The sequence below is a fragment of the Homalodisca vitripennis genome, chromosome 5 (assembly GCF_021130785.1).
Source record: "Homalodisca vitripennis isolate AUS2020 chromosome 5, UT_GWSS_2.1, whole genome shotgun sequence".
Lineage (NCBI taxonomy): Eukaryota > Metazoa > Arthropoda > Insecta > Hemiptera > Cicadellidae > Homalodisca > Homalodisca vitripennis.
This window is the reverse complement of record NC_060211.1, coordinates 170,731,288-170,756,722: the sequence shown is the minus strand read 5'-3', so window position 1 is coordinate 170,756,722 and position 25,435 is coordinate 170,731,288. Positions and strand designations below refer to the sequence as shown.

The 25,435-nt window shown below is 34.8% G+C and overlaps 1 protein-coding gene and 1 long non-coding RNA gene across 2 annotated transcripts; one reads left to right on the top strand and one right to left on the bottom strand.

Moving 5' to 3' along the window:
* Positions 1–301: 301 nt before the first annotated feature.
* Positions 302–25,435, bottom strand: LOC124363156. The gene is made up of 2 exons (XR_006922524.1): positions 25,051–25,435; positions 302–981 (listed from the first exon to the last, which is right to left on the bottom strand). It is a non-coding gene; the product is annotated as an uncharacterized LOC124363156 (long non-coding RNA).
* On the top strand, positions 17,385–21,369 carry LOC124363153 (serine/threonine-protein phosphatase 6 regulatory ankyrin repeat subunit B-like). The gene has a single exon (XM_046818293.1). It carries the CDS (start codon positions 17,692–17,694, stop codon positions 20,080–20,082), a length of 2,391 nt encoding a protein of 796 aa, XP_046674249.1. The 5' UTR covers positions 17,385–17,691; the 3' UTR covers positions 20,083–21,369.

Here is a 25,435-nt window from a genome sequence, read left to right as displayed (position 1 = left end):
ATGAGCCTACTCAGTAAATACATGAAATAAAAACAACTGGGAATGATTAATTATAATATATACTAGCAGACTCGACAGATGTTGTCCTGTATACACGTCTTAAATTCGAAAATTTTAAACTTTAATTAATCTGTAACAATCTGGGCTGTTTTGATAAAAATGTCTATTCAAAAGTTATTACAATATCTAACTTCATTACATGTACATTTAATCACACTTCGACCGATAGTGTGTGAGTATAACATGAATGAAGTGAAAACTTAAACTTATGTAAACTGAAGGTAAAAAAGTTGAAACAAACTATCTTATATCAGGTATATTTTTTCAATTTACAAACTTGACCTTGAATCTTAAATGTAGATTCAAAATTACGTCCATCTTCATTATGAACAATTTTTGTTGCTCCAAATGATGTCATTTGGAAGCAAGAATTGAATTTACGAATTTTTCAAAAAAACAATTTCAATTGAGATGTGGTTCCAGCTAATAGTGTTTTTAAAGGTTCCGGTGGTGGTTTTAACGGTGGCAGCAAAATTTTTCCAGATGTGCAACATAAACCAGCTGATTCATCTTTGTACTTAAAGCATGACAATGTTGACACTCTTTGTCCATACTACCGATCATAATTAGTACATGTGATGAATAGTCAGTCTATTTAAGGATCATATTCAAATGCGAGACGATTAAGTGATGCTTGTGTCAATGCTCGACTATCTTGCATTTGCCGTTGGTTAGCCTACACTCTCTGTGTGCATTGGTCGCTCGTTGACGTGTCACATTGTTTTCATGTATTAGCACGGAGACGTTGATTCCGTTGTTCTGAATTTTCATTTGCACGTATACGTGCAACTTGATCCATTAAAGTTACATTATCCATCGAGTATTCTTGATCTGTTCTATTCAATCGACCATGGGCCAATTGTGCACGTCGAGTACATCGACCAAATTTTTCTTCCTCTTCCACGAAAACGTGGCATTTTTCTGTAAAAATAAAATTCTGTATAATAGTACACAATGAATATGAGTAACGTATTGAATATGTAATTTTAATTAAGTAACTTCTAGATAAAAATGTATAACAATTGTAGACTATCTAAAATACTAAATACACGTACCTATTCCCTATATGGGTGAAGTATAATAAGTGGCCTCCATTACAATCGAATTATTGATATTTCTGAATAGCCTAACAAACTACTAATTAAAGGCTGAAGTATAATAAGCGGCCACCATCTCAATCAAATTATTAATATTTCTGATTAGTCTATCTAAACTACCGAATTACATTATAGTTATTTAAAATTAGAGTATAGTATCGGAACTGGCCAACAGAATTTAATTGATCTAAAATACTAAATAAGTATTCTCTATAGGGCTGAAGTATAATAAGTGGCTACCATCACAATCGAATTATTATTTTTGATTAGCCTATCTAAACTACCTAATTTCATTATAGTTATTTAAAATTACAGTATAGTATCGGAACTGGCCAACAGAATTTAATTTAAAACCCCTATACTATTAACAATAAGTTATTCACACATGCGATTTGTATGCTACTTAATTTGAACTTATGTGACCAATTTTGACTGCAGATTAAAAATGTATATTACAACAAATTATTTTAAATCCAATTAGTTTAAAACTTGATCATCTAAACTGTTAACAATAGTGTTATTCACACATAGAAACACAACCTTTTGATTTGTATGCTACTTAGGTTATTTGAGGTTATGTGACCAATATACTCACTTCAATAAATTTGCAAAATGAGTTCATTAACTTTAATAAATAACTATAGTTTTTTATGCACTTCAAACATCTTCAATATCTATTAATGTATTATTACAATTAGCACTCACACAAATAATTGAATCGGTGTTTTTTAAAAGGGCGGATTCGACATTTTTTGTCAAATTCACTTTTTTAATGTTTTGTGTTCTTTGAAGATAGCTTTATCAGTTTCTTTTAAAAGGGCGCCTGTATGTCATCTCCTTATACAAGTAAAGCCAGGTGTTAAATCATGGTTTTTTTATTAAATGGGCGGATTTGCTTCAAATCAGCCCTTTTAAAAAATATTCCTCTGTGGCTGTAGCAAACAGCTGGTTGGTTGTTTTTGTTGCAACAAACCTAACCTCTATTTGCCACAGTAAGTTACTGTAAACAGGTAGTACTGTTTGTTCGCATTGTTTGCTGTATATTGAATAGTTTTGCCATGGATGATCCTATTATTCCGAAGTCCCAGAAAAAGGAAAGAAAGTAATTCATCTGAATACAAGCATAATAAGATCAAACAAGCTCGTTTAATGGGACGAATCATACATCAATCACAAGGGAAATGAAGTTCCACCAAAGCATCCTGAGTTTACTTGCCAGGTAAGGAAAATTGTTCTATATATCTAGATCATTTTAATCTTACATTGTCATTTTTTCATTAAATGTTTGATGAACCCTTTAAAAATATAGCATTTCATACTACAGAATACTTGGCCTAAGCCTAGGTCTCTGCCAGCTGTAATACTAAGACTAGGTTTTATACATTAGTAGCCCAATACCTGTTTTTATGCGCTTATGATGTGTAAACTGACTCTTTAACGTTAACAGTTTAGAGTATTTTATATACATTGCAGTTCTCTTACTAAAATCCATAATGAATTTTTTTATTCTCTGAGCAGCTAAATCTTGTCATAGTAGGCCTAAGCATACACATGACTTGAGAGTTTTAATATTTATATGGCTGCACTATCATCTCTTTTATATCAAAATTGATTAACGTTTAAGACCAATACCGAAAGATAACGCTGCTTCATGCAGACTTTGATCATCTGACGATCGCCTGCCTCGGTATACATCTTTCTGGTTATAATCTTTTGCGTTCTCTGTTGCTACAAACTAATAGAATAATGTATTGTAACATAAGAAAAAAAGAAGTTGACTCAGTAATCCTTCACCATTACTGTTTAAAAAATATTGTTGTACGTTCTAATAGAAACTTTATTTTATTATAGCTTCTAGGCCTAAATTAATTTTTGGTTTTTCAGATGCAAAAAAAGGTGTTTGGACAACTTTGGAGAGGCCAACTGTGTGGATATCTTTTCAAAAATTTTATAACATAAAAAGCAAAGATGAACAAGATCTTTATATTCAAGGTTTAGTAGATGTCACGGGAAGTTCAAAGAAGAGTGCCACACCAAAAGATGTTGAACAACCAAAGCAGCCGAAATAGCTTCTCATAGCCTACCATGTAATTTTGGGCAATGAACGTGTACAGGTATGTTGCAATGCATTTTTATCCGTCCTGTGCATTACTGAAAAACGATTACGGAGAATAAGAATCTTAAGATTATTGGAAAAACTCCTGAAGATAAAAGAGGAAAAGGTATTACCCACAGTATTTCTCAAACGTTCATGATCTAGTAAGTAATCACATACGATCATTTCCACTAAAGCAATCACATTACTCAGGGAAGAAAATTTATTACCTCGATGCCAATTTTAAACATAAAGGCAATGTGGCAGCTGTTTTGTGAAAAACATCCTGATGTAAAAAGTGAGTAATTCCTTTTACTGGAACCATTTCAAAACAAATTTTTAAACTATCGCTTTGGCCCGCCCACAAGTGGACACTTGCTGTAAGTGTGAGAACTAAATCTGAAAATAAAATCCCCACATCTTAATGATGTAGCTAAAAGGGCAGCACAGGCTGAGTTAGATGTTCATAAGCGCATGAGTAATAAATTTTACAAAGCTCTAAAACATGAAATGTCAGAAGATGGTGATCAAAAGAGGAGCATGTTTTAGCATTAGCCTTTGACTATATGAAGACGATAAGTTTACCGAAAATTCTAGTTCAACAACTTTATTACATGAGACAGCTGTCAATCAATGTGTTTTCTGTAAACAACATTAAGGAAGGAAAAAGTCACATATATTTGTACCATGAAGGTCAAGGAAGGAAAGGGCCCAATGAAGTCACTACTTTTTCTAAACGATTTTTTAAGCTCAGTTTCCACCTAAGTATACTACACTTCGGTTGTTTTGTGACAACTGTAGTGGACAAAACAAAAATCAAACCCTATCACGTTTCTGTTTATATTTGACTGACAGTGGCAGGTTTCATAAAGTCGAACAGTTCTTCCCAATGAGAGGGGCATAAGTTTCCTCCCCTGCGATAGAGATTTTGGTATTATCTCTCGAGTTTTAAAAACACATGACCGGCTTTACCATATCCACCAACTCACGGAACTTATTATTAGCAGCTCCAACTCTGAAAAGTTTTACTGTAAAAGAAATATCAGATGCAACTGAATTCTTTGATTTTAAAACTTGGAGCACTAATCATTATAAACGCTCTTGCATTTCTGCAGAAACTAAGGGTAAAAATACTCCAAAAGAAAGAAAGGTTCACTTTTCTATTAGTAACCTATTTCATTTTGTATACGAGTATGACAAAAAAGGCTACATCAAGGGATTCACCATATAAATGGTTTATTTTGGTCTGTCATACCCTTTTTTTATGGCCAAACATACCGGTGCTGTACCGCAGGTGAATAATTTGGCTTATCCAAGTGGGCAGGTTACACTTAAAAAAGCGAAGGTTGGAAGATATTAAAAAATTAAGCGAAATATATTCCTGAAGAATTTAATGAGTTCTATACCGAGTTGTACTCTGGCCAACCACTGCTTGTGAAGATCTCCCGATAGTGACTTTGAGGAAGAAACGGAATAAAATGCTTGGATTTGATGCTTACTGATGGGCTACCTTAGTTCAATAATTCATATTCATGTATTATATTGATTTTATGACATATCAAAACATTATTTTCAATTACATACACGTGATTTAAAAATGTTTTAATTTATTTCCTTCCAGAAAATTTTGGATTTTTTTTAAAAGGGCGGATTTTTTTGAAAATTCAGAAATGTTTTATTAATTAACAAAAAATGTTAAAAAAAGTTTAAGTGCACTAACAAGTTACTCTTGCATACATCTTTTGAAAGTATATAACAAAAATAATAAATATAAAATAGCCTCGTGTATAAACAGTTTTTTGTAGTTTTCCGAAAAAATGGTTTTTAGAAAAATCCGCCCTTTTAAAAAACACTGATTCAATTACACGATGTTACAAAACAACACACAAATTTGATAGCAGCACAAACTGTCGGGAAAACTTGGAATTAAAATAGAAAAACATTTGAAACTGCGATCGTAGCGCATTCTGCTGGATTCAATGTAAAACATTCCAAGATCAACAACAATTTATTTATAAATAAAAAATTAACTGATCAATCGCTGCACACTTATTGAATATATTGAAATAAGAAGTGGTGTTATTTTTATATGTTTATGTTTACTTTATGCTTTCAAGACTATTATTAATTAAACATATGGCTTTGTTGTAATATTATAATGTTTACATAGAACAATTGGTGAAACTTCATCTTTGCAATCTGCATTACTACTGATCGAGCACTTTATAATAACGTAATATTTTCTACAACTTAAATGTAAGCAAATTTTTCTGCCTCTTTGTTGAACTTAAGCTGAAATTGTCAACAGCTCTTAAGTAACAGTTCACTTTGTATTACGTGTCGTAGCGCAGTCTGGCGGATCCAATGTAAAATATTCCAAGATCAACAACAATTTATTTATAAATAAAAAATTAATTATATAAACAATTTAAATTGGACCAAATTGTGAATCTAAACCATTCTCGGATCCACCTGAAGACACACAAAAAGTTTCATTAAAGTCGGTCCACCCGTTTAGAAGGAGTTCAGCCACATACACACGCACACAAGAAATATATATATAAAGATATGTCATATGTTGTATTTGATATTATCAGTGTTTATAATTGATAACCATGTTCTGATTATGTTGGTGGCCGCTTATTGTAATATAACCTTCCAACCCCCCTCCCTCTGACAGAAAAATTGAAATTTTCAGGATACTAATCGATCGACTGAAGTAATGTCCAGTCAATTCAACTATTTTTCAAATAAACCATCATAATATAACTTGTTTTTGTATATATATATAGAAATCAAGTTCTTTTCAAATTTATATCAACAATTTTTAACATTGATTCCCTCTATTATTTTTTTTTACTCTATAAATAATATATAGATTTTGAGTTAAAATATAATATGATTGTAGTTAGCTGGTTTACAAATTTATTTATTTATTTTTTTTTATTCTCGTCATGGTTATCCATAAGACCAATGTAAAATAACACTCAGGCAAATCGGTTTTAGTATAATGAGCAATGGCCAATACAACCGAACCATAATTATTGAACATCGATATTCAAAGTATTGAATCCTCGATATACATGAGTGAAATCTAAAACTAACACTAATATTTACAGTTACATTTTAAGCAGTTTTCAGCTAATTGTTTGATGATAATTCTCCGATTGAGTATAGAGCTTTATTTGTGAAATATTTCTTAACTTCACTGTCAAAATTTTTGCCATTGTATTTTTTTATTTCTTTTGGTAAATGGTAAAAACAATTTTTCCATATATATTCTGTTTTCATTTCATAGAATGTCAAGTTATGTTTGTCAGTGCTGATTTTATTACATGTATTGTAGTCATGCTTTACTGTTAAAAACTTTGTAGAATTACTTTTAACATATTTAATGAACTCCGTAACATAAAGACTATAAATAGTTGGAATTTTGAGCTCACTAGACAGGTGTTTTACTGAATCTTGTCTGTTAAGGTTTAATATTGTTCAAACTGCTGTTTTTTTGTTTTCATTTTTAGTATGTCAAGATTTTGTTTGAGTGTTGATCTATAGACTTATTCCATATGCTAAATGTGAATGAATGAGTGCGTAATATTTTTTTTTAGAGCACTAGTCACATAACTTTGACATACGCTGTAAGGCGTAGATTCCAGATTAAATTTTATTTAATACATTATTAACATGTTTATTCCAAGAAAGGCGTTCTTCTATGATTAAACCTAAAAATTGTGTACAATTTGTGTTATGTGATCATTGACAATTATAAGTGATGGTTCAATTTTGTGCCGATATTGTTTTGTCAATAACGTTATGAAATTGGATTTTTTTAAATTCAATAACAGATTATGATTTTTTAAGAATTCTTCAATGGCTGCTAGCTCAATATAGGCAGAAATTGAATTCCTTTGAATTGCCAGTTACTACCATATTAGTGTCATCTGCACATTTTACTTTGATTAATAATTTTGGTTATCTCTTCAAGATAGCAAATAAAAAAGTAGGGGTCCCAATATAGAGCCTTGAGGAACGCTATACTAGATTGTTTGCTGGGCTAAGACGCCTTTCCTTAAATAAGTGTTGCCCTTCCATGTATTGTTGCCTATTGTTAAGATAGGAAGTAAACCAATTTAGTTCTTTTTTTGACTATTCCTAAATTTTTCAGTTTGTTCAACAACAGCGCGTGGGATACACTGTCAAAGGCACGTGATAAATCAAGGAAAACACCTATAACTTTTTTTCTGGCATCAACCGAATTTATAATATTTTCAATGAATTCTATACTTGCTGTAAAAGTTGATTTGCCTGGTAAAAACCCATGCTGTTCTTCATCTAATAATTTATTTTATTCTAAAAATGTAAGTTATTGATTATAAACAATATGTTTGAAGATTCTTGAGAAGGAGGGTAGAATCAACACTGACGTATAACAAGAAACTTCTTTTGTATCATCTTTTTTAAAGATAGGGATGACTTTTGATATTTTTAGTTTTAGGGGAAAAGTCCTGAAATAAGAGAAGAATTAATTAAATGTGTTAAAGGTTTCTTGATGAATTTTACTGAACTTTTAATTACTGTCATTGGAATTTATCTACACCATCAAAGTACTTTCAAAAAAGAGAACGATCTTTCCTACTTCTTTTTCAGTTACTGGTTTGAAGGAAAATGTCTTTTTCATATTGTAATTGAAGTTTTGTTGGTTGACTAATCGTTTGTAGCTTTATATTTGGTACTATCAATTTGTCAACTATATTTATAAAGAAATCATTAAAAATATCACAAATTGCTCTTAGAATACTGACAACCATCCCTTTTTTGCACAGTGTTATGTTGTTAATTTTCTTTTGTGATTATCTTAAATTTGAGTTAATTATACTCCAAGTGGTTTTGGCTTTATTTGAGGAAATTTTGTTACTCATAATATTTTTGTGTGTGTTGGTAATGTTTTGATTCAGTTATCTCCTTGGTGATTGGTTTAAGACATGTTTTTTGAGGATCTAAACATTTTTTCTAGTTCCACTAATTAAGTTTTTTTATTCCTCAGATAATTTGTTAACTAATTTGAGGTTTGAATAGTTTTTCTGTAACAGGAAACTTCAAAATAATAAAAAAAAGAGTTTACATAACAATAGTCTGGGGACCAATATATATACAAGCCAAAACAAAAAATTTAAATTCTGTTACACAACATTCAAACTCTTTTTCTGAGCCAAAATTATAACTCCACCACCTAGATCACCTTTATGGGAAAAAACGACCTCACTGTGTAATTTTCTATGTTGAGATATACTAAGTCTGTTTCGGTCATTTTATGTTCTGATAATGCCAGCCAGTATGTCAGGTTTAATTTCCTCCAAATTGATTTGTAATTGATCTAGGTGAGATGGTAGGTGTTGAAATATTATGCTGTAAAATAAAAATATTTTTATCATTTTTAAATTTGTTCTTACTATTTTTGTTAATCTTGTATTTTGTTGGCCACCTTTGTTTTTACATGTGATCTCTGATCTTGTAATCCTGCAGTGCAAGAAATAATCCTCCCTAGGAATTCTTTACCTTGCTGAGGTAATTGGCTAAAAACGATTATTATACTTATGGCTATTACAATCTTTCTTACTGACAGACACAGGCCAAGAGGGAGGTAGTGAGATCATATCCGAACCATTCACTTTTTGACACTGCACTTGACAATCATGCATGGTAGGATCTGCGTAGAACTGGTGTCCTTGGCTGTTTTAATCGGATGATGATGTGTCTGAGACGTAAGACCCTAGATCAACTTGTTTCACCTCTTCCACAGGTTGGACTATGACAGAATTTGGGATGATTGTGTCATCACAAGTTGAAGGTAATGATGGAAACTCTTTAAGAGATAATTGTTCAGGTGGAAAATCTGTTGAGTTTACAATGCTGGTTTTTGTCAGGTCCTTGGTTTCGTCAGTTTGATAATGTTTCTGGTTATTTTGTCCACTGTAGGAAGACTTCAATTCGTTGTACTAATTAAGCACCTCCACTTGTGCAGTTTGGGAAGAAAAATTATACTTGTTTACGTTGGATAAATTTTGTCACAGAAGGAAGCAACATGTGCTAGCACCCTATCCAACATTGTTTTGCCTCTTCGATTAAGGTGGACACTATCTCTTGCAAGATATCTATTTGTAATATACTGGTCCAGGTCAAGGAAATACCACTCCAGAGGTTATACAAAGCCACCGGATATTTTGGTTAGTGCGATACTTGATTGTAGACCAAATATCTCTTCTTGGAGTAATACTATACCAATTACATGGTATACTTTAAATAAAAATAAAAATTTAATAAATAAAATTTTATTTTAGAATTGTAAATGGATAGGGAATAAAAAAGTAAATTTATATTGTAATCCAGCGGCAGGCACAACGCGCTTGGAATCTGGTCTAGACCTGACTTGATGGCAGTGAATGCTAAACAATAGTCTACAGTGGACTCAATCTTTTGTTAGGCGGCGAACCTGCGTTGAGAGAGATTCAAACAGGCCTGCAGGAACAGGAGCGTAGTCGGTGCAGGCCGAGAAAACACGCTCTGCTTCCATTCCGAGTTGAGAAGCGATAGAGTAAAGTCTTTAGTGCGAGTTTAAAAGTAGTGTCGGGCGTAGGATCCGTCGGTATAGATTATTTTAATACCGAACTCCAAGACCTTCACGACCAAAGAGCTAAGTACTTTTGACTGAATTATTAAATTTTTCTAAATTTGAAATTTGAAAATTTAAGAAGTGAATTAATTTGAAATTGGAATTGAAATTTGAAATTAACGATCAAATTCTGTTGAGTGTGGACTAATATATATATATAAATTGTAAAGGAGTAATTTATTTAAAGTCGAACGTAAAATTTAATTGAAATTATAGGAATTGTAGTAAAAATTAAGAGCTGCAGGTGCTACACCATATCCTGTAGGAACTTTTGAAAAATTCCTGTTGAGAACTGTTTAGTTTTGTTTGAGAATTTTATTTTAAAGAAGTTTATAATTTTTATTTTATTAGTTTTGAGAAGAAGCCTATTTATTTTATTTCATACAAATTTATTCAAGATTATTATTTTATTTTTATATTTTATACACACGTATTTAGAGGACAGTGAGCCCATGTTAAATCGAAAGTGCCTTGCCTAAGGAAGTAGTAATTTTAAACTATTGTGCAAAACATTTCATTGGTGGAATACAAGGTTAATAATTGAAATTTGAATTGATTTAATAAACCTGAATATTTCTAAAAAGGTGCAGTTTTAATTTCCACCAGTATCTACTTAAATCTTATGAGTTCGAGACTATTTAAGGTCATCATAATATATACAAAAAATTTTGTATATTAACATTTAGTATAAATACTATTTATAATAATTTTGGATTGTGGGAACTTATTATTTGCACATTTTATTAAGTTACTCATGGCTCCCATAACCTTGTCCGGACATTTGCTGTTACTCAAATAATTTGTTCCAGCATGTATAAATACAGTTTATGGAGCTTTAGTCATATTCTTAATTATATCACAGAGTTCATTGGCTGTTGATCATCAATAACACAGTACATTGGCATTTGTTACACAAGCATATTTTATAATAGAATCGCCTATTATTAGAATGGGCTTATTTTGTTGTATCTGTTTATCCTGTGCACTTTTATTAATTTCTGTTTCTTTACCGTGATATTTATTGTTAGAGCAAGATGTTACATGTTTGTTTTGTTGACTTCTCAGTTGTACCACACCGTTTCCAGTTTTGTCTGATTCTCATTTTTCAGGGTGTTATTTTCAGATGTTATACTGTCCTAATCAATAATCAGAATGTTTACAACTGTTTCATATTCCATCATATCTTTTTAGTATTTTTCTCCAAGATTGGTAAGATTTTTTCCAAATATTTTATTTTATTTAACAATTCTCCATCTGGAAGAAAATAGAGTTGAATTTTTTTCCATAAGATGGAGATTTTCTTTTTTATAGTATTTATTTTATGCTCTAGTTTTGTAATTTCTTTCCCCACTTTGTTACATTTCTTACAGATTACAGGAAACTCAAAAATTTTTCAACAATCTGTTTCTTAGACTACTGATTTCTTCATTATTCTTCTTTATTTCCCTCTTTAAGACCAAATTCTCTGCCTTCAGTAGTTCTATTTCTCTCCCACATTCCATGACTGATTCATGTGCTTCCTTTTCAAGATTTTGGAGAGAAGTTTCGGCTCTTTCCTTATCATATTTGATCTGGCGAAAATATTCCGAAAATTCTTGTTTAGATTTTGCCTTTTCTTCAAAGTCAGACGAGGTTTCAGTAGGTTATGAGATAAACACTTCTCCATCAGAAATAGATGAATGTTTTATGGACGTATCACAGATTTTTGAGGTTGAGTCATATATTGGATTTATAGCTGAGCACGGAACAGAACTATTTATTGTTTCTATAGAGTTATTTTCAGTTGATGGCTGTCTATTATCTTTAAAGCTGAAATCGTCAATGTACGGTAGGTCATTTTCCTCAAAATATTTTAACAGATCCTTCCTTGATCTAAAAATATTCTTCCTTCCTTTTGGAGAATAAATATAAACATCCACTTTCCATGGCGCTTATAACTTTTTTCCTAATAATTTCCGTTCTTTTCCACCCTTCAGGAACTAATTTTACAGTTTTCAATGACATTTTATTTACAAAAATAATTCAAGACGTGTAAAAATATATACAAAATATTTAAATCTATTCACACAGATCATTTAATGGTATTTACAGAATAATTCAAAACAAAAATAAATAAATACATTGCTACAGTCAGGCTTAAATACGTGAAATAAGGAGTTAATGTTGTCTGCAATGTTTACAAACACTAGCAGACTATGACCAGTCAAATTGGTGTGATGTCAGCAATATTATATTATGTCTATAGAAACAATAAATAGTTCTGTTCCGTGTTCAGCTGTAACCTGTTAAAAGTTTATGTTTATTGAGTATTTACTAAATATGACAACCATGCAATACCATATGATTTTGGTCTTCAAATAAGTAAGCAGACTTATTTTAATAAATAATACATAGGTTAAAAATAGTAATTAAGAACTTATACATATTTTGAAAAGTGATACTCAGCTGAAATGCTTTAACACTGTTTTCACTTGTAACAGGTTTGGAACTTTTAAAAACTAGAAAATTAAGCACTAGGTAAAGCTGTGTTTACCACAGATACCGTGACACCTGGATGATTGGTGATGTTGTCGATAGCTGATTGTTGTTTAGCCGTCACTCTCGTCGGAGTTTTGACTAGCAACTCCAGGTCGAATGACCTAAGTATTGTAGGGAAGTTATAGCATGACCGGTGGGATGCGCGTGAGGAGTGGAGGAGGTGAGCGCGTGGGGGCACATTCTAGAGTAGGGGAGTGAATACGGTGCTACTACCCCTACTGAGTTTTCGGCTCCCGGCTCATAGTGGTGGCGGGAGCCGAATATTGTAGTGTTTGCCAACAGTTCTAGACCCTTGTGTTCTTACCACGGTGGTCTTTTATGATGAGCAATTTAGTATAGGAGACCTTGAGAATATTTAAACATTTCTAGACTCTTTTGTAGTTACGGCGACGGACTTTTATGATGGGGAATTTAATACAGGAAATCTTGGAAATATTGGGACCGGATGTACGTGATATTAACAATGACTATGTTCTGCCGAAATTGTGTTCATAGCTCACCCTTCTTAATGAGTTCGCAGTAGAGATGCCTGGTGGTAAGAAAGGGTTCTCATAAATTGGGAAGGGGTAGGAATTTATATTATTCTTGATCTCCAACGACGACAACAGTTCATAATTGTAATTGTTACGCTTTGTTAGCCATTAAAATTCAATTTATCATATACTAACCGTGTAAGCTTCAGGATTTACGATAGTAGATACATTATACACTACAAAATTTTCAACTGACATAGCCTAGCTGCTAAATTAAAAATTAATATAAAACTGGTTAAACTAATTTATCAATATACACAGTAGAATAAGAAAAAACTCAGTTTTATCTACCAACTTGTATCAAGTTAATTTAATTTAATGATATATACTTAAAATAACAATAACGCCAACGATCCACACGTAATAGTTAACATAACAAAACCCCGTTGTCGATGAAAATTATTTACTGTTCTTCGAACTACACCCAAATCAAAATTGTCCAGATCAATTTTAGTATGTTTGCGTTTTCTTACTTTGTTGGGCGTACTAAAAGAATTGCCAATTGGACTTATTTTTTCCTCCTTCAAAATTCGTTTAAGCGTACTTTCAGAAATTCCAGTTGCCTCTACGACACGCTGTTGAACTTTCTTCAAATTTATAAGTGTGTTGGTTTCTACTTCCTGTTTCATAAAATGGTAAACATTTGCAATCACTTCTCTTGCTTGGCCGTGTATAACCTTTCTACCTCCAATTTTACTTTTTACATTACGATCCATCAGAAACTCTTTACTTAAAACGTAATGAGCACAACGCAATTAATTCACAAATTGTATTACAACTCGTGAATTGGCACAAGCGAATGTTTTTTGGGCGGCACGTATAGAAGACTGGTGACCGAAGTTCACAAGGCTAAATACGGCAACAGACTGAGCCGCTCCACCACCACTTTAGTTCCGTCTTTGCCTACGGCGCGTCTCGAAGTCACCGGTCATGCTATAACTTCTTTACAATAAGTCAACTAATCGAACTGTGGAATGGTGTGTGTTGTCCAACGCGTCAATGTTGAAATCCCTCACCACGACATTCCCGACGTTGATCAGCCAGGTCTGTCAGTAATTGTTCGAATTTTGATAAAAATATCTTTGTTTCCTATATATTCCGATCACTACTAATTTTCATTTATCTGTTTGAATTTTGGTCCCGACTGCTTCAAAATATTTTTTTTGTTGATTCTTGGATCAGAAAGGGGCCAAACGTAAAATTTTGTTTTATAACAATAGCGACTCCTCCCGTTTGGAGTAGGGTCTACAGTACGCGGAAACAAATTTGTAATTTGGAATTTTGAAAAAGTTTGATGTTATCACTGTTGAAACCGTTTTCAGTTACAACAAGAAGGTCTGTTTTGAGATCCTCGCATATGATTTGAATTTCTTCCAATTTGATGGTTGCAAATTGAGCATTTAGGTGAAGCAGTTTCAATTCAATTTGTTTGTAAATTTTTGCGTTTGTTCGTTTTTGATGGTGATGTTTGCCAATTTTGTCCGCTGATTTAAAGAGGGGTCCCTAAAAAAACAGTCAATTCTTTGTTCTTGTAAATTTGAAACTGCAGAATGGACAACAGGGCCATTTCTTCGATCTTCCTTTACGGCGTCGTCATAGGATATAGTCGGCAATGGGGGGCTCCAGAAGCATAAGCGGCAAAGCAGTAGAGCGATAGTGCCCGTGATACAATCAGGTTTTATGTATTTAAGTATTATTCAGTCGTCGAAGTAGGGCTATAAACAGGCTTAATAGTTCGGTTTGTTGAATAATATATGTTTGACGGTTTGACATGCCCGGTCTTTTTAGCACACCAGAATTTCAGTTGGATTTTTACCAGGCCTGATAAGATATATTTTGGAGAAGAAAATAATGGGTAAGCTATAACAAGTAACGCCAAGAAGGGCGCGTTTGCGTCCGACATGTTGCACAGCAATGACAGAATGGGCTGAGCGGCAGGAGAATCATTTATTGTCTCGAAATGGCGGCGGATGAGCAGCATCATGTGGTACCGCCCTGCCGCTCACGTCTGTCGTGAGTGTTCCCCATATGTACAACAAAAAGTAAGTCGCCCACCGCTTACCGCTAGTATCGCAGCCGAGGTCTGAGGACGATTACTCCTCACACACGTTCCGACTGGTCTTCAGATTACATAAGTTAAAACAAAGACAGTGATGTTTTGTTATGATATCACGGTCACATCCAAACCCTGACTGAACGGCGTGTATACTGACAAAACATTGAGCAAGTGTTGTGTTTTTTTGTACTTTGTAAAGATCGCGTCTGAACGGTCGCAAGAGCTCTCGCGAGCGCTGCCGCAACCAGTGTCGGACAGTCGTATCGACTCTTGAAACAACCAGCGATACAAATATAGCAAGTACTTGCGACAGTTCTCGTGAGTAAAATTGCGTATATTGTTCACATTACGCGTCAGTACTTGTACAAATTCTCTCACAACTTTACTTACAGCTTGTGTTTTCGCCAGTCTACAGACGACAGACTTCCAGCCGACCAGATCAACCACGCACGTCACTTTTCGCCGTCAGAGCGGTCGGCTAGACATCCCGTCAGTTCTCCGATCTGACAATTTAAACTGTTTAAACCAAATAGTTCAACGTGTATTAGGGGTCTTATGTCATCTTGTTTCGTAGTCCATATCTATAATCTAACGAACACGTTGTGACGAACCACAGTCTTTCATGCGTTATATACTTCGTAATTGTGATGGGGTGATTCTATTGCACTATCGTAAAGGCTAAGACAAAATATTTAGGAGCCATTAATTGATAACATTAATTATGCCTGTATTCTGGGTGCAATTTAGAAGGTGCTTTTCTGTACTGGTGTGTCTATGTACTTATCATACAGATCGCGAACTCACCGCACTTATGTAACTTCGGTAGCAGATAACTTTCTGATGCATTCTTCCCGTATGTGGGATTTAGATTGAGAGCCACGGTACTTTCGCGGGAATCGAACCAGGGCTGACGCCAACGATGAGAATCTGGAAAAGACTGCATTATGCATAAATTTCGGACTCCGGGAAACATGCGTGGATATGGGTAAATTTTTAGGAATGAATCGTTTCCAATCCTCGATACCAATGGTTTTTTTCACTCGATTCCGATACTAACAGAAGTGCTTAAATTTGCTTGAAAAATCACGATTTCACAATGTACTATTGATAAGGGGAAGCTGAATCTCGAATCCAAAAATAATTCTACTCGCGATACTACTGAACGGCAAATTACCGTTTGCTAAAACGTTTTAGCGCTTTCCATATGAAAAATGTAAATTTTATAACGAAATTAACAAACTGTTGTAGTTAAAATAATTAATATTTTAGCTATAATTAGTATTTTTATGTGTATTTAGTTGCATCGTCGAGAGTCTGCTCCTCCATTCGTAGTAAAAAACTATCGGTAGTATGCAACTTGACCGATTGGTGCAACGGGTTTTTGTCGATCTTTGTGTATAAGACCCATTTAGAAACAGTAACAAAATACTGTAATTCATAAATAATATTTAAAATGATGTTCGTATTTCTATGCTTAGATTTGGCAAGGCCATCGTGTCTGCTGATTCTATGCGCGGACGTTAGCTGCTCAGCGAAAAACAGGCGATCGCTATTTATTTTTATTTTATCTATACGTCGTTCTTAGTGTTGTGCATAAATACATTCTCTCTGAATGTAAATCTATCTATACATTGATACGTACCTGGAATATATTCTGGAATTTCATTTTATAATCTACCATTTCTATTATTTAAAAGGAGAAGGTAGAGGTTATGACGTAATTTAAAATGTATTCATTTTCCTGAATGTCTGCGAATGACTTTGAAGTAACGTGGTATTCTCAGGCTTGCTCCCTCCTCCACCAAAGGATAAATTGACGAAATAGAGTTCATATGAAAGTATTTAATGGAGTATAAGGTAGACCGACCTTGTGTATCGGTGAAATCATTGTCACGTACCGAAAGTTCGACCACCGCAAACCTTTGAACCGCAATGCTGGACTGCAGTCTGTTCCACGGCAGCGCTGTGTTGGTATTTATTTGTTATCTTTGTTTTTCCATATTGGATACATGGATTTTTTTTTAAATTACCAAAATAAAAGTTATTAGGTATACACGATGTTATGTCGACACATCGAAAGACACAGAGATAAAAACTAAGGTGTTTAAAATAGGTGATAACGATAAATCGTCACTAAATTTCTCGCATTTCGCAAGCGACGAAATTAGGTAGAGTACCACATTTCTTGCAAATATAACTGGTTATGATTAACCGTCACCGTTGCACTCGGCGTAAGGGTAAAATTCAGTATTACAGTTGTTATTTGGATTGAAAATAGACTAGAGAATCGGAAATTGTCGACCGGGAAATAACCGGGAATTTGAAAAGATGTTTTGAGTGGCCACCCTGGATATATTACTGAGTCATAGTTCTTCTTATAATAGAAGTTGCTTAGCACTATTATTTGAGTTGAGTTTTTAAGTTTATAATATTTACTTTATTCCCCGAACAAAAGTTCTTTCATGCTTATAAAAACTTGTTATATATTGTATCAAATAATATATGGTTATGATCTGATCTAATTCTGTTTCAGGCTATGGAACAACATATGTTACTGGGGCCAATTTCAACACAGCTGTACCTTCATAAGTTAAAAATGGAAAAAAGAAAATGTTAACAAGTTCAAAAGTTGAAAATTTTACATGAGAATGGTTCCTAAAAAAATACAGATCTTTTTAATTAAGGAAATTGAGATCTTACTAAATTTATGTAGAGATTCAAGTGTTAAAGGTGAATATGGCCGAACACATATTTTTAAAGTTTGGTTGTCAAATCCTACAGTTGATTTACTGCTGAGGGAGGAAGCAGATGTTGTTAATATTTGTAACAACAGAGGAATATCTCCTTTACATCTTGCTGAATTGATTGAATCTGTTATAGGCAAAGGATTTGATTTTAAAAATGAAGTGCATGGTTTCCCACTCCTTCATCAATTTGTTAACATACATTTTGTATCGGGTGTGGAGTTATTGTTAAAGAAAGGAGCAGATTTGAACTACCAAGACAAAGAAGGTAGAAGTCCTCTTCATATCGCCGTTTGCAGACAGTACATTGATATTACACAAATGCTTCTCAACAAAGGTGCAGTGGTGGATATCAGGAATGAGGAAGGTGAGACACCTCTTTTCTGTGCTGTTAATATGAAATTATTATTTAGGCAAGGTGCTAATGTGAACTTAAAGTGTCATGTCTGTAGACCACTTCATAGGGATGCTGTAAAAATGAATGAAGATATATTTGATGCATTGTTAAATCATGGTGCCAATATAAATGAGAGAGACGGGTCAGGTAATACAATTTTACACGCTGCAGCAGCAAGGGGTTTTATTTATGGTATTAAAACATGTTTGACAAGAGGTGTTAAAGTGAATGAGAGAAACTTTGGAGGTGAAACACCTCTTCATCTTGCTAAGTCAAAGGAGATATGTGAGATATTGCTGGATAGTGGAGCTTTACTGGAGGCAAGAGACTTTTCAGAGTGTACACCTTTCCTTACAGCAGCTAAGTGTAAATATTACACTCTTGACTATCTGTTGCAAAGAGGAGCAGAAGTAAATGTGAGAGACAATAGAGGAGAGTCTGCTTTAATTGCCGTGCAGGAAGATGTGGAAAAAGTACAAACTATATTAGATTACGGTGGGGACGTAAATATAAAAGACAATAAAGGAAATACTCCTCTTCACATATTAATTGATCGTCAATTTGGTTCTAAATGTATAGAGCTCCTGCTTGAAAGACAAGCAGGTGTAAACATAAAGAACAATGCAGGTCTTACTCCTCTACATTTGGCAGTTTTGAACAACCGAACATCTGTAATCGAGTTGTTGTTAGATAATGGTGCCGACGTTTTCCTAATAAATAAGCGAAATAAGTCACCACTTCAACTTGCATTGACCAGAGAAGCGGTAAGGCCAGAAATAAGTGTTATGTTAGACAAGGGAACTATGTTGAACTTTAGGGACAGAGACACAAACAGTCCTCTTCACTTTGCTGTTTCAAATGGAGATTATGATCTGGTCAAAGCATTGATAGATAATGGAGCTTGTGTGAATTCAGAAAACAGCAAATGTCAAAGTCCTCTGCATATTGCTGTTTCAAGATCATTTGAACCAATAGTTCAACTACTGTTAGAGAAAGAAGCAAGTGTGAATGTCGGGGATGCTAAAATCGGAACCCCCCTTCATTTGGCTGTCTTAGTAAACAATAAGACTTTGATTAAAGCATTAATCGATAAAGGAGCAGATGTAAATAATAAAGACAATCAAGGAAGTACCCCTCTCCATTATGCAATTTTATGTACAAACTTTGAAGTAAGCATTCTTTTAATCCATAAATCAAATGTAAACCTTGTAGATAAGTGTTATAGGACACCACTTCATTTAGCAGTCTTGTACGAGTTTGATGCTGTAGTTGATCCTTTACTTGCCTCTGGAGCTAAAGTAAATTTGAGTGACAAGAAAAGGAATACACCTCTCCATTATGCTTCTCAAAATGGATCAGAGTTACTAACCAGAAAACTCTTGGAGAGAGGAGCTTTAATAGATATTCAGAACTCAAAAGGACAAACTCCTCTCCACGTGGTTATAGAACAGTGGAGTTTATTATCTGGAATTGAATGTGTTCGAGTGTTGCTGGATTACGGGGCTGCCATGGATATAAAAGATTATAAAGGGAAAACCCCAATAGAATATAGAAAGAATGTAATGGAAATGAAAGATTTGTTTTCAGAAATGATCATCAAATCAGAATGTGTTAATTTAGAACTATATTTGAATAATGAAGTTGTGTCAGCCCTCCTCAAATCTTATAGTGAACTTGTTCCCTTTCAAACCACATGCTTAACAGAACTGAAGTACATGAAAACTCAGAAAATTGGCAGCAATAATCTCTACGATGTGTTTTCCCATTACAGGGATCCTACATTTTCTATGAAACAATCCATGGAAGAAACCATTAACTCTCCTACTTTGGATTTAGAGTTTCCATTGTATGCCCCACTTTTGAGAGTAACATTTGAGAAGAGCAAAAGCTAGGCATAAACTGTTAGATTTAGCAGTTGAAAATGTGAGTGCTAAAATTGATATAACATTGCCAAATGAGGTGAAAAGACATATTATGTCTTATTTAAGTGATCGAGAATTGAAAACTTTATTGAACAAATAAGTGGACGCACTAACATGTATGTTTAAAAGTACTAGATATCTTTGATATACTACACAATTAGAGGTAAGCTGTTATTGTTGTAAAATGTGCACCTTTATTGCAGAGGTTGATGGTTAATCATATAACTTATCCTCCTCTCCTACATTATAAGGCTTTCCTGACTTTGTAATTAACAGAGAAACAGCATATGATGCTATTTTTGCCTTTCCATTTGTAGTGTCTGTTGCAATTTTTCAATTTTGTTTTTGGAACTTATTTTATTGCTTTTTGTAAATTTAAAAACTTATAATGACACCCGAAAACTATTTTTTTCTAAATTCCTACTCAACTAAGTAGGTTTCATTACTTTAACGGAAAGTAGTTCATAACACAAAACACATTATAGTTTTATGTAATACTTGGGATTGGAAATACATTTAATGCTTATTAGCGTTCATCTTATAAAATTACAAAGAAAGTGCTTTACATTTAAAACGTATATTAAAATTTGATATATATTATGTAATATATATTTCCACATTTTGTATGCTGGTATGGGCTCGTGGACTCCTGTGGTCTATTTCTTTGACTGTGTGTTTAGGAAACCCAAAGTTACATGATTACTATGACAGTAGACATTCTAGTGTTGTCAATACCTAGTTAATTTTATCAACACCATAATCATTTTATTATTTTTATGTGATATATTCTTAATTCAGGACAGGACAGGAATAATTTTACTAAGTAGTGGTAACATTTTCCTGTCTATTCCACAAACCGTTACACTGTGTACTTATTTATTTTATATTAATAAGATCTCATTAATTGATGTGTATCCATGGTGATTTAGAAAGAAGGCTGTGATATGAAGACTGAAGTCAAATTAATTCAAATTCTCATTGGTGTCCCTTAAAAAAATTTGAGTGGCATTGATGCAGTACAGAACATATTTTCGATGTATTAATTATACTGAAAGTTTAATTAAACCCTTAAGAGTCTTTAAAACTACAAAGTATTACTTTATTTATAAGTTAATTTTTAGAACTCCATGTATTTACTTTAGATTATCATTTATGCAAATTTATTCTTAATTTTGAACTGAGCAGTATTTTATACATTATGTTATGTAAATACAGGATAATGAACCCTGTAAAATTTTGAATTATACTTTTTTTTGACATGGTTGTTTTATTTACCTTTTTATCACGTATATAAAAATATAATTTCATTTCATAACTTACTTTTTTCTACTATACTCTTCGTTCTTTTGCTATGTATTAGGTATTCATTGTTTTTATGTCGTTGTGTTCCCTATACATATTATGTATTGTCTCAGTACTTCTGGACCCATTTAATTTGTACGGTACGCGAACATTATTGTTTTTGTTATTATTTTCAATTCCCGCAAATGAGTGCACCTTAGGATATTGGTGATACTGTGGACTCTCCTCAATCTGTTGACCGTCGACAAAAAGGAAGGCTGCTGCTCCTCTCTCTGACCTTCCCCGCTGCTCTATCCTAGCTTCATCCTTCACTTTTCTGGGATAGGACACGTTATCTCCTACCCAATCAAGGACCCGCCACTTTACACTGACCACATTCCAGACTGCTATATGCATGCTGCTGCCTTACATTGTCTGATTGGTGGTGATTTCACCGCCCCCTGTTCTAAGGGTGAGTTTATTGTTACCACTACAAGCATCTTGAACTTTCGTAAAATCAAGCTTACAACTTGAACAGAAACTTTGAACAAGAACAGAATGTAGTTTTTCACACGTTCCCTGTCCTACACACGGCCCACGATTTATTTAGACTCCCCACACTTTGCTAAGACAGAAGAGAATTAAGAAGTGTTGTTAGAACATATTTTCTCTGTGGGCGATGTCTTCCAGCTCCTCACTAGGAGGGAGAAAACAAGTCTCTCTTCACTGCGACTCTGGACTGGTAAGTGATAATACCCTTCCGACTAAAAACATTTATTATACAGACGTGTTGCAGTTCGCCCTCTTATGAGAAAGCCGTCTGGTCCAATGCCACTGATGCCAACAGTTCGGGCATGTTTCGGAGGATTGCGGTCGGCCTGCCAGATATGTGCGATTTCGATGACCGCATTCGTCCCGATCTTGTGAAAAGTCTCATCGGGTGATGATTTCGAGCCTGTTCGTTGGCGTGGTCGTCGACAGTCCCAGACCCGGCTAATAGGAGGGCTGTACCCCGGACTTGGTGTGTTGTTCGAGAGAGGACGAACATCTCACGACCCCCTCTTGGCATTACCAGCTAGTAGCCAACACTTTCCACCTCGATCATGCCGTGACTCCTTGGTCTCAGTCACCTCGTTCATGGGATCGCGCTTTGAAGCTGCCCTAACTTTGTGAACAACTGCCTAGATATTCTACGGCTGCCCTGGTGACATTCACTGACGCCCATGAAAAGTGCCTTTTTTAAAGGCCACAACACCGTTTCTGGTTCTGATCAGCAGACCGCTGCCCAACTCATAAGGCGAGTATTTGAAATCTCCGACCTTTTCGACGAGACTGCATGTTTCTGTTGCTGCTTCTGCTACTTCAACTAATTCCCCACGAAATCTGTCCCACAATACCGACATTCGTGATTTTGTCATGCATACTGATCTCCCGTATGCACTCACTGTTGATTCCTTCCTTTAAATTTCTTCAGATCACATATCCGTGATTCTTACCCTAGATTCTACCGTATACTCCCTGGGAGGTGCCCTATGACGGATCGGACTAGGTTTCAAAATTATCTAGCCCCCATTCCGTTCCTGAGATTGCTTCCCCTGACGACCTTGACCAGTGCGTGTCTTCTCTGAAGGCTTCTTTACAGGTTGATGTTGCACATTCCGCGGCAGATGGTGGCCCTGTTCCTGATCATCTTCGGTGATTACCTGAATTCTTACAAGAAGAAGTTCTGCTGCGCCTTCGGCTTCTGGTGTGCTGGTAACGATTCAAGTCTTGCGGACAAAGCTACGTTCCAACACCAGACTGATAAATATCAACAGCTTCTACAGGAACATTCTGCAGAGTGATGGAAGGAATTCTTGGATATCCTTGACACATGGAACAAGCCCGTTTCCTCTGACGTCTGGAGCGCACCCTGCGTTCTGAGAAGCCGGTACACCGCTCACTTGTTGGTAGACGAGGTCTGGGTTATCTTCCCCATGATAAATATGAAGCCTTTGTGGACGCAATGGAACAGCAATTTTCCTGGCGTTGGTGACCCTGCAAGTGATCACGTTCACCTGTGGCTAGAGGCTTTCGATCGAGAGGCTTCTTAAGACGAAGACGTCGTCAAACTTCTACCCGTATTTCATGCTGAAGTTGCTGCGTCCTCTGAAAACTGCTGGTACCATAACCTTGGTTCTGCGGCCCTTAAACGGCTCCCGAAATGGGTGTTGCATTGGGTCACTGCGATCATGAACTCCGTCTCGGTATTGGACACTTTCCAACACCCCGTAAGGTGGTTGAGCTCGTACTTATTCCCAAAATTGGGAAGGACGTGGCCCAGGCCAATTTCCATACCCCTGACCATCTTTGAGGCTTTTGAGCGGTTTATACTAGCCAGGTTCCTTGTGGACTTCCACCATCAGATGCGCAATGATCGGTACGGCTTTCGCCGAGGGCACTTTACCACCCGCCAGCTGGCAAGGGTTGTAACTACCATTGTTGACAACTTAATGAAGATTTTATGAAGGAGCAACCAATTAAACACTGCAAAAGATAATTTGTGAAAAAGTGCTTGTACTGAATTTATTATGGTTTTTGGTCTTGTTGATAGAAAATTGTTTTTGAACATTTTTAATGTACCTACAGTTGAGAATGTTAGTGGGTAGTAGGATTGTTCGAAAAGTTTTAGAAATGTAGAATAAAAATCAAATTTAGTCACATCAAGATCAAAAGTATTAAGCTCTAATTCAATGTTTAAATGATTACATTGAATTATAGATGAGCCGCTTTGAAAGCGACTTGTTAAGTAAACAGTACGGTGAGGAGGAGTGAGAGAGATAGAGTGGTATGGAGCGGGAGAAGAAGCGCGGACTCACTTCCCCCTCCACGCTGTCTCCACTTTACCAATTGTAGGTTATGTGTTACATAACATCTGATTTACAAACGCTGTAATAATAAACATTTGTTACTTTTTAACTATACTAATATATTAAATAGATGCAATGGACATAAATAATAATATTTGTCATTCCATAACAACCAGAATAACAAAACAGCGTGACGCTCCAAAACACCAACACAGGGGAGCAGAGCACACGGTTCTCACTTGTTCCTGGTAAAGGAATTAGGTCGAGCAGTGAAAGAGGGGGTGGCAGTAGGCGTGGTCGAGCTCCTGCTCCTCCCTCCCCCTATGCGCATGAAATCTTCGCGCAGGTCACTCAAAGCGGCTCATCTATAGTTTGTTTCATAGCCTGCACAAAATAGCATGAAGTACTCAGCAACTATTAAGTCTGCCTCGGTGGGAAACTGAATATTGTACATAGTGATTAAGAAAATTCGCTCCAGCTAGAAGAACAGGGCAGTTTGTGTATGGTAATTTGTAAATTTATGCAGTCCATTTATGTAGTCCAATTGGTTCCAAGAAAATGGATTAGTTATCAACACTAATAAAACCACATTACTTGAATTTGCTATCACAATAAAGCATAATGATGACCTTAGTGTTTGGGTTGATGTAGAAGTCTTTTCTGAACAAAGCGTTAAGTTTTTGGGCTTATCTATTGACAGAAATTTAAGTTTTTCCTGTCACATAAGCGACGTGGCGCATAGGATAAGTTCTGGAATATTTGTACTGTGTAGGCTTTCTCATTTTGTAAACACTGATGTTCTACTTACAACATATTATGCACTTATTTTTCCTTTCCTTTCTTATGCGGTATCCATCTAGGGTTCCGAGAGATGCATTACGCATTGTATCTTTGTCTTGCAGAAGAGGGCAATGCGAATTTTTTCTGGCATTCGTCAAAGAGAGTCTTGTAAATCTGTTTTTAAGAAGCTTGAAGTTCTGGCATTTCCTTGTGTTTACATTTTTTACACTTTGATATTTTTAAAGCAGAGCCATGGTGTTTTTCAATATCTCGTCCCTCAATTTGGATATAACCTGCGAAACAAACAAAAACTGAATATTCCTTACCATACCACTTCCTTCTTTAAGCATCACACCTATTAAAGTCCCATATCATTGTTTAACGCTCTCCTTGATCACCTTAAATCTAACTTG